Raw genomic sequence first — 17602 nt, 5'->3', positions numbered from 1 at the left:
AGGGTGTTACTGAAAATACTGATTATATATACAGATACATATATATATATATATATATATACACAGATCCTCGTGTTTTGACCTGGAACCATGAGGTCATCCCAGCTTCAGAACAATTTCCCACCCATCCTGCAGTGGCTCTGCCCAGATTGCATTTCCACAGTTCATTTAGGCATGGAGCAGCATAAAAATGTTGAAGAGTGCCAAGCCATTCCTTTCCCAAATAGCACGGCATGCCATCAAGAACAGTGAGGCTGGCAAGACAGAATATGAGAAACCCACTTTGTACCTGCTAGAAACCAAATCCCAGCATCTTGTTCAGTAATGATGTTCCATGGAACTGATATACCAGGTACTGATGCACCAGGTAATACTATTTCCCAGTCTCCTGGCCCTCAACCTCAAACCTAAGCAATGCTCTGATTTGCCAACTTTCACAGTTTATGAGATTTGCAATATTTAGTAACTGGTGAGAGAGAGGAAGTAGGAAGGGGGGTTTACAGCCACAGCTTCCTGCTCAACTTAAGAATTATGTTCCTGGTTTTTAAAAATAAAAATTGGAGGTGTTGAAGGCCTCCAAACCATATCACATATACACTTTGGTTTATTACATTTATTCACCTAGCCATGTGTAAGCATTTTATCTAAAAGCTGGTGTCATGTTTTTAGGGCCAGCCTCATGCTTTGGGTTGCTAACAGGCCACAAGGCACTTCAACAGAATAAACCAGGATATCAAACAGGTACTTTACAAATAAAATGAAAAAACATAAACTTAAAAATAAACTTCTGGGTTAATTTACTTGACAGTTGTAGTCTGATCAGTAAAGGTACCAGATGAGTTTTGACAAAACTCAGTATAATTCAAATATTTCACTGGCCTAAAAAATATTTTAAAAAAATAGAATACAAATGTATTTCTTCAAATCAGCACCTCTAACACCAGCTTTGTTTTTAAGGAACTCAAGAAAATTCCTATTTACTTCCCTGTATAAAGCAGCCAGGATTTCCAGAGCATCCTGTGCCTGTCCTTAAACCAGTTTATCATGAGCAAATGGCTCCCAGTTATAACAAATGGTTCTCAGCTGAGTTACCACTGATAATGAAGACAAGACTAACCTCAGGGGTTGTGGGAAAGGAGAGAGACGTTCATCATGTGCCTTATATTAGCAAACACCTTAAACCCTGTTCTAGGAGAACTCTGAAGCATTCGTTCTCCCAGGTAGAGACCTGAAGACAAATTTAATCAACTCCAGGATTTCTATTTGCTGCAACATTACAGCTGCAAGAAGAAAAATTGCTGAGCTGCTCAGCTCACTCAGAGTTTTAAAGCTTTGGCTAAAAACAGTAGTTTGAACCTGGCTGAAAGGGTAGCAATGTTTTTTTTTCTGGCCCTGACTACAATGGGGGTTGAAATCTTCCAAATACTTGTATTTTTACAAAATAAGAGGGAGCAGGGAGGGAAAGATGGATTATTCTATATTTTTGGTCTGACTCCTAGGCAGCCTGAACTGTAGCTATCTCCCAAGCTGATGATAATCATTGGGAACCAAAACCCCAGTTCCTAAACACCTGGATTTCCATTTCCCCACCTGTACAAGGGAAGTCACAGCACTTGTCACCTTGAGAGGAGAGGCACAGCCAGGCTGCCATTCACCCAGCCATGACGGCACAGCCCCAACGCTGCGGGTACGTCCTGCTGATGGAATAGACATCTTATTTGGATAACACAATATTAGGATGCCACTGAACTTGCTCCTCACATGCATGAATTCTCAAAATCGGCCTGGCTGCAGGAGAGGGCAGTAACAGCGCTCAGTGGAGCTGCTGCAGCTCTTCTAGAAGCCGCTTCCCATGGCAAATAAATTGCACTCGCACAGCACTGCCTGGAAAGTCTGCATGGTATGTGGCTTAATTTTCTTTTCCATAATACGAAATCCAATCTGAAATGCACAGATTATTTTACTAATCTGTGCAAATCCTATTAATAGCCCTTACGCTGCTGCGCTCCCATTCACATTCGAACAAATCTGTTGCGATTGGGTTGGTTTCCCCCCATCTCCGGCCAGACCGTCACCACCTGGTTGTGGTCATGTCTTTACGAAATGGCTGGCCACAAATGGAAACTTCTGCTTTACAATCTTCTCTCATAGTTTTCCTCCTGTCCCATGGTCCAACATGCTGTGGATCAAAGCATTAGCTCTGTAAATCACCGCGGTGCCATCGAAGCTAAAGGGATTACGGGAAGGATCGCTCGGCTTTCGCGGGGAAGGGCAGAGCCTGGGCCCTCCTTCCCTGTAGCATGGCTGCCTTCTGCGCCAGCTGGGCCCCAGGCACCTCGCTCAGAACCGAGCTGTGCATGAACCACCTAATCCCCCTGTACCTCATTTCACTGTTACCCCAGTGTCCAAACGCTTTTTGTTTCCACCATTGGCAGAAGGAGGGTACCACGCCATTACCTTTGGGTAACGGGGACCCTCACACCAGGGTTCTGGCTGCTGGAAGCGGCCTGTGGTGAGGGCCGGCCGAGCTGACCACCCTGGCCTTGCCTTGCACCTACAGCCTGCATGGCGATTCCAGCCCCTGAAGGCCTCGCTGACAGCATTATGGGTTTGTGGCCCCTCTCAGCCATCACTGAGCTGCCCCCGCTCCCCTTCCAGTCATGGGGAGATTTTCTCTCATTGATGTAGAATCTGCTCAAGATACAGCTTCGCCGCCTCACGGTTTCTCCTAAGTTGTTTTTAATGACCTGCATAATTCCTGCTGTTTTGCATGAAGATTAGCTCAGGAATTGTTTATAATTCCTCAGCGTAGTGGAAGAAATGTTTTAAAAGTATTGCCTGCACAAGAAATTCTCCCCAAATCCTCTTTACAAGGGGGTTGTGGTTGTTACCTATGTTAAAGCCTGCCTGTGAAGCAGGCATTTGTCTTTGCATCTTCAATCTCTTTCTAAAGGTGCCTGTTGTGCCATGTTGTGCCTGTTAAAATGCCACGGAGGAAAAAAAGAAAAAGAAAAAAAAAAAAAAAAGCGGAATTTTTAGAGGGAGCCGACCAGCCAAATACAATATGTGGCCAGACAGAATCAGAAGCGCTGGCTGCAGTACAAACCCAAGAGGCTTCAGACAAACCAGCCCAGCCACAACGGTAACGGTTCACCAGCAGAAGGAATGCAGTAAACAAAATGGGGGGAAGCCCCCCGTGAGCCCCCTCCTTCATTCCTTCCCCCCAGAAAGCTGTCTGGCACGGCAGAGGCTAACCTCACGGAAAGTGGTGGCTTAGATGCTGAGGCAGCACGGGAGCACCCTATGTCAGGCCCTCTGCACATGTACTGCGCTCTTGTTGAAATCAGTGAGGTTTTCCAGGCTGGCTGGTCCCAGCGTCAGGCTTCAGAAACTCAGGGCTCAATTTCCATTGCACATTTTGGTGTTAATGCCTGCAGCTCGCTGCAGCCTTTTTTGCTTCTCACAGCATGCACCACTGGTGCACAGGTACAGGACCCTGTCCTGAGTGGTACCTCCATGTCTCACAGTGATAAAACTCACTTTCAAATGAATTTTAAAAGGAGAATTTGAAATTGGCTGCTGTGTAAAGGACCACAAGTCCCGCACCTCGGTACATCCCCGTCCTCTGTGCATAAACACCAGCAAGCTGCCAGCTCACTCCCCAAGCACAGCCTGCAGCTCCAGCATCCTGCTGAGGTTTGCAGACCTGGGAAGAAGCTATGAGGGTGCCAGCAGCTGCCGTGGCCACCTTGCCTTCACAGCCAGGATGCTTTGGAAAGTGATCCTGTACAAAAATAAAAATAAAACCCAAACCCCAAATCTTCCACGCTTCATCCTCCTGTTTAGCCAAACAGCTTCTTCAGGGACCAGTCTGTTTCATTTAGTAATAAAGTTCTGCCATTGCCACCCCACCTCAAAAAGTGTAAGAGCAGAGAGAAGGACTTACAAATATGTATTGGAAGACACTGGTATTGCCAAAATGCTTCAGAGTTAAAGGGACTTCAACTTATATGAAAAGAGACAAAAAAAAGGGGAGGAGAGAGAACTACAGCCATCAGATGGATGTTGCGATCTGGTCCACTTGTGGCACAAAGGATGTAAAATGAAACGAAACCAAAACTCAGTGGAACTGAAATGTAATGAAACCAAGATAGAGCAGACCTCTCTATAATTAGCCTACAGGATTCACAGCCAGAAAATACCAGAGGAGCCAAAAGCTTTTCACAGAAAGACTGGAAATATACATGTATTTTCATGGCCAGACATATATGTGTATATAATAAAACTGTGGTGTCTCAGGGCTGGAGAGGACCTGACATCTCCATTCAGCCTTTTCCTCAACTCCAGGACAGGATCAAATGCATGGCGGTATTTTCTGACAGATGTTTGTCTAGACCTGTTTTTAAATGCGAATCTCCCACCTCCTCGGGCAGTTTATTCCAATGCTTCCTTTTCTTCTTCAGCTTTATGCACACACACATGCACGCACGCACACACGTGTATCTGTCTCAGAAGGTGAGCTGAGCTGTCTCCGATGACTTGCACATCAAAAGGCTTGTAAAGTCATTTCTTGTGGCAAGATCTTTATTGTGAATGATGTATGAGCCCAAAAGATCCCATCTTGACCTGACTTTACAGGCTGAGCTTGGGGGACCAGCAGATGGGGTAAGGGGGGCAAATGGGAAAAGAGGGGGAAAATCATTCCTTTCCTTTTTAACTGGCCAGATTTGGTCTGCTGATAAGAGACCCACATGCTGCTTTTGTATACTCAGGTTTTAGACTTGAGCATTCAGTTCCTCTGATTTGGGTAAAATAAATACACTTTTGGCTTCTTCAGCAGCCACCTTGGAAGAGTTGCTGTCCTGTCAAACTCCAGGAACAAAAAGGACGGGTGAGGAAGGAGGCTGTGCATCTGGATATGCAAATGGCATGATGCAGAGCAGCACTTTTCCAGCATACCCTGGGTATCTATTACCCTGACTTTTGGACTGACAATGCACCAAATGTTTCAGTGCCTGGGGCCTTACAAAGCTGACTGGCTTTTTTAGCTGAAAGCACTAATGTAGAAAGGCAATTGGGAATTAATTATTTAATGCGATCCTCATTGGTAGTAAGCTTCTTACTCCTCCTGCATCTCGGCTACCATTATACATATGTTGCTTTCTTCAGACTACAGTGATTAGACAGCAGCAGAAAATTATGGCTAAATCCAGTCCCCTCTTATGACGAATTCCATTTAAATCTGCAGATTTGCACTCAAGTAACTAAGAGCACAATTTAGCCCCATGCTATGAAAACGGTGGTCGTGACAAAACCCGTAGGCAGGTCTCAGCGTCTCCATTTCTGAAAGTCAGCCGTCTCATACCTCTGCTCCAAACACTCCCTTTGACAGGCAGTGGAAGACTATTCCTGTTTAAAAATTAAAATACGTGCAAGAAGCACTAGTATTAGTAGGAAATCAGGATGAGATCCCTTTAGTGCGGGTGCCCGGATGCCTCGCTCTACGCAGCGGAGCTGAATGAGCAGGCAGGAAGGTGAATTTCTGAATCTGCGCCGCACGCTGCTTCAGCTCCCGTTTCTCAGGGATACTAAAGATAAGCATCTATTTCATTTGGAGTGTTTTTAGTGATGACCTGTGTAAAAGCAAACGTCCTTTTGAAGATCGCTGAGCAACAGCTGCATGCCAGAAACTCCCATTCAAGTTACTTCAAGAGCATAAGAATCAGGCCCCGTGTATTTAAAAACAAAAGTTTGCAAAACAAGATGCTGCAGGAGGGCTGATAAGGGGCACAGACTTACGGTGTCAGCTGTCATGGATGGTGAAATGGTAACTTCCCCGCAGCCACTGCCTCCGAGATGTTCAGGACGAAGCCTTGACAGGATCCTACCGAAATTCAATGCAGTGAATTAAGCCAGGCATTAATTTAACGTAAGGTGTGGTATACTCCCAAACACAAATATATTGGTTTTGGGGTTTTTTTGTCTCTTCAGATGAAAGAAATACAACTGTACAGATGTGCTTTTCTAAGATCCAGTGGCATGAAACCTGAAATACCCCAGCAAGATTCAGGAGTGAGAAGTTTTAATCACCATGGAAGCGAGACATTTTGAAGGTCTATGAAATTATATACCCGGCTCTGAGAACGGTAAACTTATCCGTCAGGACAGATCTGCTGATAAACAGATACAACTCATTTTCTCCTGGAAAGCTGCTTTATACGTTGCTTGAAAAAATAATCAGTCATGCAAGACAGGTTTATGCTGGGAAGAGAAAGGAGAAAAAAAAAAACAACACAGCGCTCACAGAGACATTCTCTAAGGAAAAGGCGAGGCGGTACGAAAGTAACCGCTTCATTTCAGCGACTCCCTGCGAATTTAGGGGGAGGAAGAGAAAAGGGGCTGAGCATCTCTCAGGGCCAGACGGAGTGAGGCCGGCGACGACGGAGGCATATGGATGCCCACCCCGCACACAGACAGAGGGGGGACCCCCAGACCCAGCTTACGCAAGGTGACCTTTCCCCTCTCTAAAATTTCAAAGCTGGCGTTGCCGGCACTGAACAGACTGCGTGCCATATGTAACGTGACCTCAGCTCCGCTCTGCCAAGCCACTGATGGCATCACTAATGAGAGGTGAAAGGTCCCTTTCTCGCAGCGCTCTCGGAAACCCACCGAGGCGGTGGGTGCGGGACGGGCCCCCTCGGGCTCCCAGATGCCCTCCCAAAATCTTGCCTGCACCCAACCCACAGCCTGAGCTGCATCGGGCACGGTCCCCAGGCAGAGGAAATATTTGCTCAGTGCCCAAATGCAAAAAGTGCAGGTAAACAGAGCCATTTATGTAAATCTTGTACCCATTCTGCCCCGTGTGAACCCCATGTGTACAGAACAGATTATGCGCTTTGCATCGCCCGGGCGGGGAATACAGATTTGTGCTTTCGGACGGCCAAAAGGGAGGGGAGTGCCGGCCCCGGGCAGCTGTAGGTGCCAGCAGGTAAATAAAGCACCCTGGGAGAGATAAATACCGAGAAGTGTTGGGTTTGTCCCCCCACCACAATGCTGAGGCCCTTACGGGTGGGACTGCAAGTCCCACAGCACGGACACACCCAGGTGACCCCACTGGGGGCAGTGGGAAAAGTGGCAGTGCCCATCCAAATTGTTTTTGTTTTTTTTTTTTTCAGTTGTAATTATTTTTCTTTTTCTTTCTGCAGGATTTTTTTGCATTTTTTCATATTTTTTAACTTTTTTTTTTTTGCATATATTTATATTTCTTGCACAAAAAGTATTGTCATATCTTGCAGAAAGAAAGAAAGAAAAAAAAGCCACATACCCCTCTTGGACAAATACTGAATTTTTGCTTTTTCTTCTCGCTGTTTTCCCAGTGCCCAGCGCCCCCCTGCCCCCAGCCACCCCCTAGGCAATGCACGGTTGGGGCTCACCTCTCCCGAGCACCCGGCTCCCTGCCCCAGACACGCCTGGGGTGACCCGGACACGTGCACGAGTGGGTGGCTCTGGCATGGAGACACGCGTGGGGTGCGCACACGGGTGGGGATGGGATGCGTGCACAAGGTGTGCGTGTCCCAGGGGGTGCGTGCACGCGGGCGTGCAGGGTGCACACGCAGGGAGCGGTGCACGCACGCGCACGGGTGCAGGTGCATCCCTTCGTGGGTGCACCCGGGTGGACAGCGGGGTGCCCACGCATGGGGGCGTGCAGGTGGGAGGCGTGGGTGGCTCAGGGGGACACAGGGCTTTGCATGGGGCCAACTGGGGGCACCCTCCCAGGGCCGGGTACCTGGGGCTTGGGCCAGACACGTTCCCACGGCCACGCGTGTCACGGTGCGGGAGGTGCGGGCAAGCTTCGGCGCAGCGGAGGAGTTAAACCCCGCCGCTGTCCTTGGGTTTTAGGAAACTGCTCATCCAATTCGGTTCCAGATTATTCAGGGGCAGGCTGACTCGCTCGCTCCCCACACCAGCCCAAACATCTTGAAGTAATCAGCAGCTGAGAACGGAGACGTCCCCCTGGCATCTCAGGTTAAAGAAGGAGGTCCAGGAAAATGTGGTAGAGCCATTACAAGAAACCTGAGATGCATTCATCAGAGACTCCAATTGCCATCGCATTAGGATTGATTAGAGACCAGCAGTACCGTAATGACCCGGAAAGAGGGGCATACGGGGATTATTAATATCAGACTTAAAGAAAAAAAAAAAGGAGGAGAAAAAAAGAAGGGAGGAGGAAGGAGAAGAAAAGAAATCGCATTGCAGGGCTGCTGCTGCTGCTCGTATACAAACTTACCTGGGGAGTGCGGGCACCGGAGAGCCACCCGGGCGGCCACCTCGCTGCTGCGAGAGCACAAACGGGGTGGCACAGGAGCCTGGGGCCCCCCAAAATCGCCCGGGGGGGCCCAGGCTGCGGGGGGCGGCTCGGGGAAGGGGTCCCCGCGCCCCCGGGCCGCCGGCAGCAAGGACGAGTTAAGGAGGCTCCGAGAGGAGCAAGGAGACCTCGGCGGCTCGTCTCCTTCTCGGTTCCCTGCGCCAAAACAAATCAGCCCCTCCTGGTCTGGGTTTAAATGCAGCTCACTGGATAATTAACTCCATCTTTCCAGCCCTGCTTTAACTGTTTATTTAGTGTCACCCCGTATTACCATCACTAGCACTTTCCTCTGAACAGGAGGAGCTGGAGGGTTTCACCTCCCAAAAGGAAATTCTTCCTAGCTTAAAAAGAATCAGCATCCCGGAGGTACGCGGACGAGCAGAGAGGGGCTGCGGGGGGGGGTCCCAGGGCAGGGAGGGGGGACGGGGACACCGGGCCCGGGTCAGCCCACGGAGAAAAAACCCACTCGTGGCCAGCTCCCGTCCTTCGGACAGCGTGCCGGTAAGTGCGCGGAGGAAGGGCCCGCTGCGCCCCGGTTGCGCGCCGGTTGCGCGCCGGTTGCGCCCTCCGCGGGGTCCCGGCTGGGCCGAGCCGGGCCAGAGCCGGGTCCCCGTCCCCTCCCCGGGGTCCCCTCCCCGGGGTCCCCTTCCCTCGGCCCCCGGCGTTGTTTTTACAGGTGTCCGGAGGGCGATTTACCAACACGTAATTAAAGGTTGCGCCGGTTTGCAGGCGCTCGGGGCCAAAGGCTCCTGCGAGACAAGAGGGATGCATATGGAGAGGGGCTTGTCCCTCCTCATTAAAAAAAAAATAGAATAATAAAGGGGGAGAGAGGGAGAGAAAGCAAATACAAATCCTTTATTGTTTAGAAATACGCCAAGGAAGCTGGCTGTCTCCCCTGCGCCTCGCATTCGGCAGGGAAGGCAACACGGATCCGGTATCACGTTGCAGATTCTCACTGAAGATAACGAAATGTGATCTATTTTTCAGAACAGCAAGTGGATGGGAAAGGAGTCCTCTACAACACAAACCTCATTGACTAATGGGCCGGTTTTGGGTTTCGCCTTCGAAAGGTTCGGAAATGGGCAGCGTTGTGTTACTGCCCCGCCGGCTCCCAGCCTCCGAGGCAGCACACGGCTTATTAGCACCGCCGAGACACGGCTCCGAGATAAAGGGAAAAAAAAAAAAAAAAAAAAAAAAGCGCTCCTGCTTTTATTTCGTCGCGATGCTTGCTTCCCCAGACCCCCACACCTCGAGACAACAACAAAACAAAACAAAAAAAAAAATAAAAAAAAATAAAAAGAGGAAGCAACAAAATCAAATTTCTTTTAGGAAGAGGGTTATTTCTAAGGGGAGAGGGGACGCGTGTTCTGCCTGTTGTCTCCATAGTTTTGCTGTTTGTTTTTCCGGCGAAATCGATGAAAACCCGCCGAGTGCCTTTGCACGAGCCCCGTCTTCCCCCCCAGTTCCTCGCCGCATCGAAAAAATCACGAAAATAGGAAAATTTCCAGCGCAAACGCCGCGGATCCGCGCCCCGGCGGCGGCCGAGGCAAAGCCGGCGGGGAGAGGCTCCGGAGGCTGCAAAGCCCGGGCTGTGCCCAGGCTGCGGGCTGCTGCCCCTCGCCTCCCGAGAAATAAAGGGGCTGGCGGCTCCCCCGAGCCGCCTTGTTGTTCTTTGGGTGTTTGCATCCACTTCTGTTTTACTTCTTCTTTTTTTTTTTCATTACGACTGTTTTTATGGTTTGGTTTTGGTTTTTTTTTTTTGCGGCTCGAAACCGTTTCTGCGTGATTTTGAACGGGGGTGAATGGCACGGCGTGCCTCGCAAATCCGTGCCATTTTCCCTCTGCCCGGGGTTTAAAGCGAAAGGTTTCAATTTTTAGGAAAAAAAAAAAAAAAAAAAAAAACAAGCCCCTGATAATTAACACCCCCCACGAGCGGCTCTGGGCTGAGCACAGCCCCCAGGTGGAGCCCACCAGCGGACCGCCGCCGGCCCCTCCTCGGGCCAGTTTCGGGGAGCCTGAAGGAATAAAACCCCGCTCCCCAAAATCACGGGGAAGCCTCTCTCCGGCCGCCAAGGGACTTTTTGCTTCTTCCCAGCCACCGCGGTGTTTATTTAGGTCGGCCTTTTAAAGGAAAGAGAGGAGAAAGGCGAAGGGGGATAGAAACCAAGCAAGGGGCTTCCCCAGCCTCTTTTTTTTTTTTGCGTTTTCCTCACCCTCAGCCCGAGGGTACGAACCCGTGGCTCGGCTCTTTCCTATCTTATTCGAGGCTAGTGATAACAATAAAGGGAAATAAAGCGAAAGGAGGGCGGGGAGCCCGTCCCCAGGCTCGCAGCTGGACATGGCACCGCTCGTCCAGGAAGCGGCCGCGGGAGGCTGCGAGCCCATGCGCTGTAATTCTGCGCACTTGCTCCAGACTTTAGGGTATTAGTTGATTTTAGAGCCGGGTTTTAAGGCTCCGTTCCGGTCCCCACACAGCTGCCTTGTCAATAAGGATCTGTTCCAAGCAGACATTCCTTCTGGGAGGACATTGCAGCTCTTTAAGACTTCATCTGAAACATCATAAGTACTAAAATAAAATGGCAAGGGAAAATTACCAGACACATGGTCACGGGCACTGCGCAGACGGGGTGGCAGGGGCTTATTTTAAACGGCCCCGAGACGGGAAATACACGGGGAAAACAAGCTCCGGGGCTCGGAGAAAATATCTTTGGGCACGGGCCTTTCCCCTGCGCGGCCAGGAGGGTGGAGAGGTCCCGGGGGTCCCCCCGGATAGGGACACCGGGATGGCCGCCGGCCTCGGCCCCAAACTGCTCCTAAAACCCGATAAATGAACCCGGAACGCTTCAAACCGAAGAAATCAGCCCGGCTTTAGCGGGGGCAACCAGGTTTTAAAGAGCCCCGTGAAGCCGTTCCTTAACCAGAAGCGGTCTGAAGTGTGCTTAAAACGCCGCAGATCGCGGAGAAGTAGGGGTAGGAGGACCCCCCCCCACCGCTCCCCTTATCTCAGCGCATTGTCCTCCTCTCCCAGCCCGTCCCGGCTCCTGACAATAGCTTATCTTTGTTTAGGGAGCCTAATTGTTTTCTAATTTTTCCTGAATAATTGCTTTGGAGCGAGGTGTGCAAATGAGGATTAGGGTAATTAAAGCGCCGCCGGTCGGTGCGGTTTGCGCTCCCGCTTTGCCCGGGGGGGGCGGGGGGCATGGGCTGCTCCCTCCGGGCCCCCCCAGACCATTTGGGGTAAAATTGGGGGGCAAAAGGGGGGGTAAAAGGAGGGAGTAAAAGGGGAGGGGGGAAAAGGGGGGGGTAAAGGGGAAGGGGGTAAAATGGGAAGGGGGGTAAAAGGGGAGAGTGCGGCGCGGGGAGGTTCACTGCGCATTATTTATTCATCCCCGGCATTAAGGTAATTAAAGACGGGCTGGATGCACGGGGACGGCGAGCGGGCGAGGAGGAGGGGGGGGGGGGGAGTGAAAAAAAAATTTAAATAAAAAATAAAAACCGATCAAAATAGAGGGGAAGGAAGGCAGGAAAGCCCAAGCTCCTTTCCGAGGGGGGGTCCCCACCCCCCCCCCAACCCCCACCCCCCACCGCACCCGCGCAGAGGCGGCGGAGGGAAGCGCAGCCGGGGCCGCCAGGCTCCGCCCGCCCGTGCCGAGGCTCTGCCCGCCGGGCCGGGCTGGGCTGGGCCGGGCTGGGCCGTGCCGGGCCGTGCCGTGCCGGGGGCCGAGCCGCGGGCGCCCAATCAGCGCGGCGCGGGGGCTCGGGCGCTTTAAGCGCGGCGGCGGCGGAGCGGGGACAAAGTCCCCCCGGCACCGCACCGAGCATCCCCGCTCCGGGGACCGGGCCGGGACCGGCAACCGGACCGGGAACCGGGACATCCCCCCCCCTCTCCTCTCCTCTCCTCTCGTCTCCTCCTCGCCTCGCCTCGCCTCGCAGCCCCTCCGGCCGTGTCACCGCCTCGCAGCCCCGGCCATGTCGATGCTGCCGTCGTTTGGGTTCACGCAGGAGCAGGTCGCCTGCGTGTGCGAGGTGCTGCAGCAAGGGGGGAACCTGGAGAGGCTGGGCCGGTTCCTGTGGTCCCTGCCGGCCTGCGACCACCTGCACAAGAACGAGAGCGTCCTCAAGGCCAAGGCGGTGGTGGCTTTCCACCGGGGCAACTTTCGCGAGCTCTACAAGATCCTGGAGAGCCACCAGTTCTCGCCCCACAACCACCCCAAGCTGCAGCAGCTCTGGCTCAAGGCGCACTACGTGGAAGCCGAGAAGCTGCGGGGCAGACCCCTGGGAGCCGTGGGCAAGTACCGGGTCCGCCGAAAATTCCCCTTGCCCCGCACCATTTGGGACGGCGAGGAGACCAGCTACTGCTTCAAGGAGAAGTCCCGGGGCGTGCTGCGGGAGTGGTACGCGCACAACCCCTACCCCTCGCCCCGCGAGAAGCGGGAGCTGGCCGAAGCCACCGGCCTCACCACCACCCAGGTCAGCAACTGGTTCAAGAACCGGAGGCAGCGGGACCGAGCGGCCGAGGCGAAGGAAAGGTACTTAAATCCCCCCCCCCCCCCCTCCCGCGCCCCCGGCCCTCCCCGCTCCCGGCCCTACGGAGGCAGCCGCCGATCGCTGCCCGGCTCCCGGAGCCCCCGGCCGGCGCTGGGGCTGGGAGAGGAGCCCCCGACCCCCTTCACCCCCTGCCCCCCTCACCCCCTCGTCCCCGGCCCCCTTCGCCCCCGATCGCCTTCGCTCCCGGCCCCCTCGCCCTTTTTGCAGCCCCCCCCGCCCCCCAGCCGCGCTGCTGCCCCCCTGCAAGCAATTCGGCTCTAGCCGGCTGCAGCTGGGGGTCCCGCATCGCCCCCCCCCCCCGGGCTTAATGGGGCTGGAAGCCGGTTCCCACCCGGCCCCGGTGCCGATCCCACCTGCCCGGGGGGCAGCGAGCCCCTCGGCCGCCTCCCCAGGCCGCCCCCGCCTTTGTTCGGTGCCTTCCGCCCCCACCCGCCCGGGGTGGCCTCGGTGCGAGGCGGTGGCTCGGCTCGGCACGGCTCGGCTCGGGCTGCAGGCCGCCGGCACGGCCAAAGGGGGGAAGGCTCGGGGCCGGCACTCATCGCCCCCCGGCTTTGCGGCGGCCGCCGGCGGCCCTAAAGAGGCCCGGAGAGGAAATAGGGCCGGCCGGCCCCTCCGAGCCTTCCCGGGCCGCGGGGCCGCGCTTCGATTTTTTTTTTTTTTTAATTAAAAAGATGAGGAAATAATTAAAAAAATCTCGGAAACCCCGACCTCTGCTCCCCACCTAACTCACCGGGCTCTCGGGGGTACGCGGGGCAGCTGTCTTACCAGGGGGGCAGCTGCGGGGCCGCTCCGTTAGGAAAATACGAGGCGCTCGCTTGCTTTTTTTTCCCCCTTCCTTCTTTCTTTCTATTTTCATTTATTTATTTTTTCTACTGGGGGCGGCCGCGAGGCCCCGTCGGGGCCGGCATCCCGGAGCGCTTCCCCCCCCCCCCCCCCCCCCCCCCCCCGGGCCCCGGTAACGTCCCCGCTCTGCTTGTGCCCTCCGCAGGGAGAACACGGAGAACTCCAACGCCGCCACCAACAAACCCAACCAGCTCTCGCCCCTGGACGGGAGCAAACCCCTCCTGTCCAGCTCCGAGGAAGAGTTTTCTCCGCCGCAGAGCCCCGATCAGAACTCGGTCCTGCTCTTGCAGGGGAACCTCGGGCACGCCAGGAGCTCCAGCTACCCCCTGAGCGGCTTGGCCGCCCCCCAGAGCGCTCACAGCCTGCCGGGCCACCAGCTCCAGGACTCGCTGCTGGGACCCCTCACGTCCAGCCTGGTGGACCTGGGCTCCTAAAGGGCCGCCACGGGACAGGAGGCTTTGCCCGGGGACACGGACTCTCGGTTGTACGCAGCGGACAGCCTCCGGTTTCGCAGCTCGCCCTCTTAACGGGACTCTCGGCTCTTTTCACTCGACCCCACGTCGGTCCAGTTCTTCCCCCCCCCCCCCCCCCCCCCCCAGCGTCTCCCACTATCATCATTATTGTTATTATTTTATTTTATTTTTTTTTCCACGTAGCCAAACGCAGAGAGCAGCAGAAACCCTCGTCCCTTCGAGTTCAAACGAGCTGGTCCCAGCGGGAATTACAAAAAAATAATATTAAAAAAAAAAAAACAAAACAGCTGGATCCGATTCCACCCGAATAAATCCCAGCCCCGCAGGCGTGCTGGGGCAGGGGCGGCCGGGGGCGTCCTGTCCTTGTCCCTTGTCCCTGTCCCCGTCCCCGCGGAGCTCGGACGGAGGCAGAGGGAGCGGAGCGCTGTGTCCTAGCGGGAGGAGGGAGGGGAAGTTTCGTTTACATTTTTCATATTTAGCGTTACCAGGAAAGATTTCGATGTAGTTGAAGTTTTAAAAGAGGAGAAAAAAAAAAAAAAAAAAAGGGAAAAAGGGGAAAAAAAAAAAAAGCTGCAGTATTAGAGTTTTACCAAGTGCCTATGTCTTAACGCGGCGGTGCGGGGCTAGCGAGCTCCCGTGGGCCCGCGCCCCCCGGGCATCCTTCTCCTCGGCGGGGCAATGCTTCGACGTGGCTAAAAACGAGGAGAACAGTGCTGAGAATACCGCGAGCTGCCGGCCGTTCCCTCCTGAACGAGGATTTCTCGGGCTGCCCCGCCAGCCCCACGCTGCCTTCTCCTGCCCGTCCCCGCTCGCCGCCCTCCCGGTTCGGCTTGCGAGGAGCCCGCGGCCGAAGCTGTCTGTCTCGAGTATTTGTTCCCAGAACTAGCACGTGCTTTCAGGTTTCTTTTCTATTGTACCTAAAGAGGCTAAATTAAAACCGCGCTGATGGCAGAACTGCGAGGCTGCGCTCTTCTTTGCGGGGCTGAGCCCCCCGACGTGCCTCGGAGGCGCTGGGGGCTCGGGGGGAGCCGCTCTCCTTCCACGCAGCCCCTTTTGTTTTGCAACCGAGGGATGGAGGGATACGAGGAGGGCTCGGGGAGGGCACCCCGGGGTGCCTGGCCGCGGGGTGGGCTCCGTCGGAGCGCGGAGCCCGGCCGGGGGGAGCCGCTCGCCGCCCGCCCCGTCGGGGCCTCCGCCGCTGGCGGTGCCGAGCTCCCCCGTTAGCGTTTTGCATCATTAAACGCGTGTTTATTTAAAGTCGCTGCCGTGTTTGTTCTCGAGGTCCTGGGCCGTGGAGAAATGTCACCCTCTGCAGGAGGGCCTTCCCAGCTCCGCCGTCCTCCCCGGCGCATCCCGGGGGCGCTTCGCAGCTCCCCCCGGTCCCCCCGACGGGGCGGGGGGGGGTCCCCCGAGCCCTCCTCCGGCCCCACCCGCGGTCCCGGGGGGGACAAAACCCTCGGGGCCATCCCTGCTCTTTGCCGAGGCCCGGCACCGGCCGCCCCGTCGGGGCACCCAGCCCAGACCCCGCCGGGTTTCGTGCGCTCCCCCGGAGCCTGTTTCTTGGGGGGTTGCGACACGGGCAGGACAGGGCGAGATCCTTGTCCCTACGGCAGGACGCGCTGTGGGGCGGGAAGGGCCCCGCTGCGTCCCGATTTTCAGCGAGCGAGTGTCCAGCAGCGGAGGGGAGCAGGGCGAAAAGCGCAAATCCTGCGCTTTGTGTTGGATTTGTGCCCCGAGGGGTCCTGGTGGGACGGGACGTGCGCCCAGGTCCCCGCCCCAAGGTCCCCCATCGCCCTTCCCAGGGGACCGATCCGCCAAGAAGCAGCGCAGCCTCCCCGCCCCCCAAAGAAAGCCCCGCGGGCAGAACGTGGGGAAAGGGGGGAGGTTTCCGGGTGAGCAGCCGCCGGGCTCTGCGCCCCCAGGACGGCTGAACTCCAGCTCCCGCTTTTCCCAAGCCACGGGCTCGGTGGAGAGGAAAGATAAAAATTGCCCGGGGCTCCGGCCCGGCGCGGCGCAACTCAGAGCGGGGACTCGCAAGCCGGTGGCTATTTTCAAAGCAAAGAGCGCAGTGGCGCTTCCTGCGCGCAGGCAGCGGCAGGGCTGGCTTCCAGAGGGGTGGCCGGGGGGGTCCCGCTCCCCCTACGCCCCCCTCCCCAGCTCGGTCCTGCTTCCAGGCCCGACGGCTGCCGAGCGGGGCCGCGCAAAGAGCGCGCAAGCACCGCGCACGCTGCGCCGCCGGCCGCAGAGCCCTGCCCGCGCCCCGAACCTCCGCTTCCCTTGGCAGGGAGAGGGATGAGGCTGCAAACAGGCGGGCGGTGGCCGGCGGGGAGGGAGGGAGGGATGGAGGATGCTGAGGGAAGCCCCTGGAAGAGGAGGGAGGGGAGGCCGGCGGGCAGGTGGGAGCGGGGACGCCCTGGAGCGGAGCCAGGCGCAGGTCGCTTGGCTCTCCTCGGGGCAGGCTTGACCTCGCAGCAAGCTTTTCACAGCAAAGGCAGCCTGGGGAGGCAGCCCCCGGGTCGGTTCTCACCTCTCTCCGCTATATTTTCATCGGCAGGAAGGAGTTAATCCCCCCCCCCCATCCCGCTGCCCCCTCCTCCTTCCCCCTCCCCAGGACAGATTTCACACTGTGTCCAGGTCAGCCAAAAAGGGGAGGAAATGGAGAACAGCAGAATGATTAATTCTACCTGCTTTTCCCATGAGTGATCACCTGCTTTTGGGGTCATGAATAGCAGGTAGCTCTCCCCGTCTCCAGCTCTGAGAGGCTCATTTGTTTGGTGACAGCTGAGTGACAAGACCTGAAATCTGAGCCCTCAACTTTGCCTGATGTGTGGATAAAACCCTGGATGTTCCCTCAAACATTTCAGGAAATGAAAGTTGTAACGCGATCCCTTGTGCGCCCACATCTCCCCCAGCAACACACAAAAGCTCAAAGGAACCTTCTCGGATTAAATTCAGCCTGGAGAGGATGGAAGGAAAATGGAGAGCAGGCTGAGAAAGCTGGAGCTGGCAGGCTTTTCTTCGGCACTTATTGGAAATGTCTGTCCAAAGCAGGGATTTAGAAAGGTCACCTCTACCATAACCGCCTCGTCCCCCTGCGGAGCGGGACTGGCAGCCCGCTTCTCCCCAGCCCACCTCCGCCTGAGAAGTGCTGGGGGTTTCGCTGAGATTCCCCAAGCAGGAAATTCGGTGCAGGAAAACAGACGCTGGGCAGGAAAGCCAGCCCCCTCCTCTCTCCTCGTTCCATTTCCTGGGTCACGTTCAGCGAGCGCTGTCCCGTGGCAGCACACACGAGCCGCGCGCCTGCTCTGCCCCTGCCCTGCTGCCAGCTCCTGCCCGGCTCCTCATCCCCAGCCCCATCCCTGTCCCCATCCCT

The 17602-nt window shown here is 55.4% G+C and overlaps 1 protein-coding gene across 1 annotated transcript; it reads left to right on the top strand.

Moving 5' to 3' along the window:
• The first annotated feature begins 12104 nt into the window (after positions 1-12104).
• On the top strand, positions 12105-15366 carry SIX1 (SIX homeobox 1). Its single transcript, XM_040559695.1, has 2 exons — positions 12105-12894; positions 13902-15366. Exons 1-2 carry the CDS (start codon positions 12335-12337, stop codon positions 14188-14190), a joined length of 849 nt encoding a protein of 282 aa, XP_040415629.1. The 5' UTR covers positions 12105-12334; the 3' UTR covers positions 14191-15366.
• Positions 15367-17602: the final 2236 nt, after the last annotated feature.

The sequence above is a fragment of the Cygnus olor genome, chromosome 5 (assembly GCF_009769625.2).
Source record: "Cygnus olor isolate bCygOlo1 chromosome 5, bCygOlo1.pri.v2, whole genome shotgun sequence".
NCBI classification, from domain to species: domain Eukaryota; kingdom Metazoa; phylum Chordata; class Aves; order Anseriformes; family Anatidae; genus Cygnus; species Cygnus olor.
This window is presented reverse-complemented; position numbering and strand designations above follow the sequence as displayed.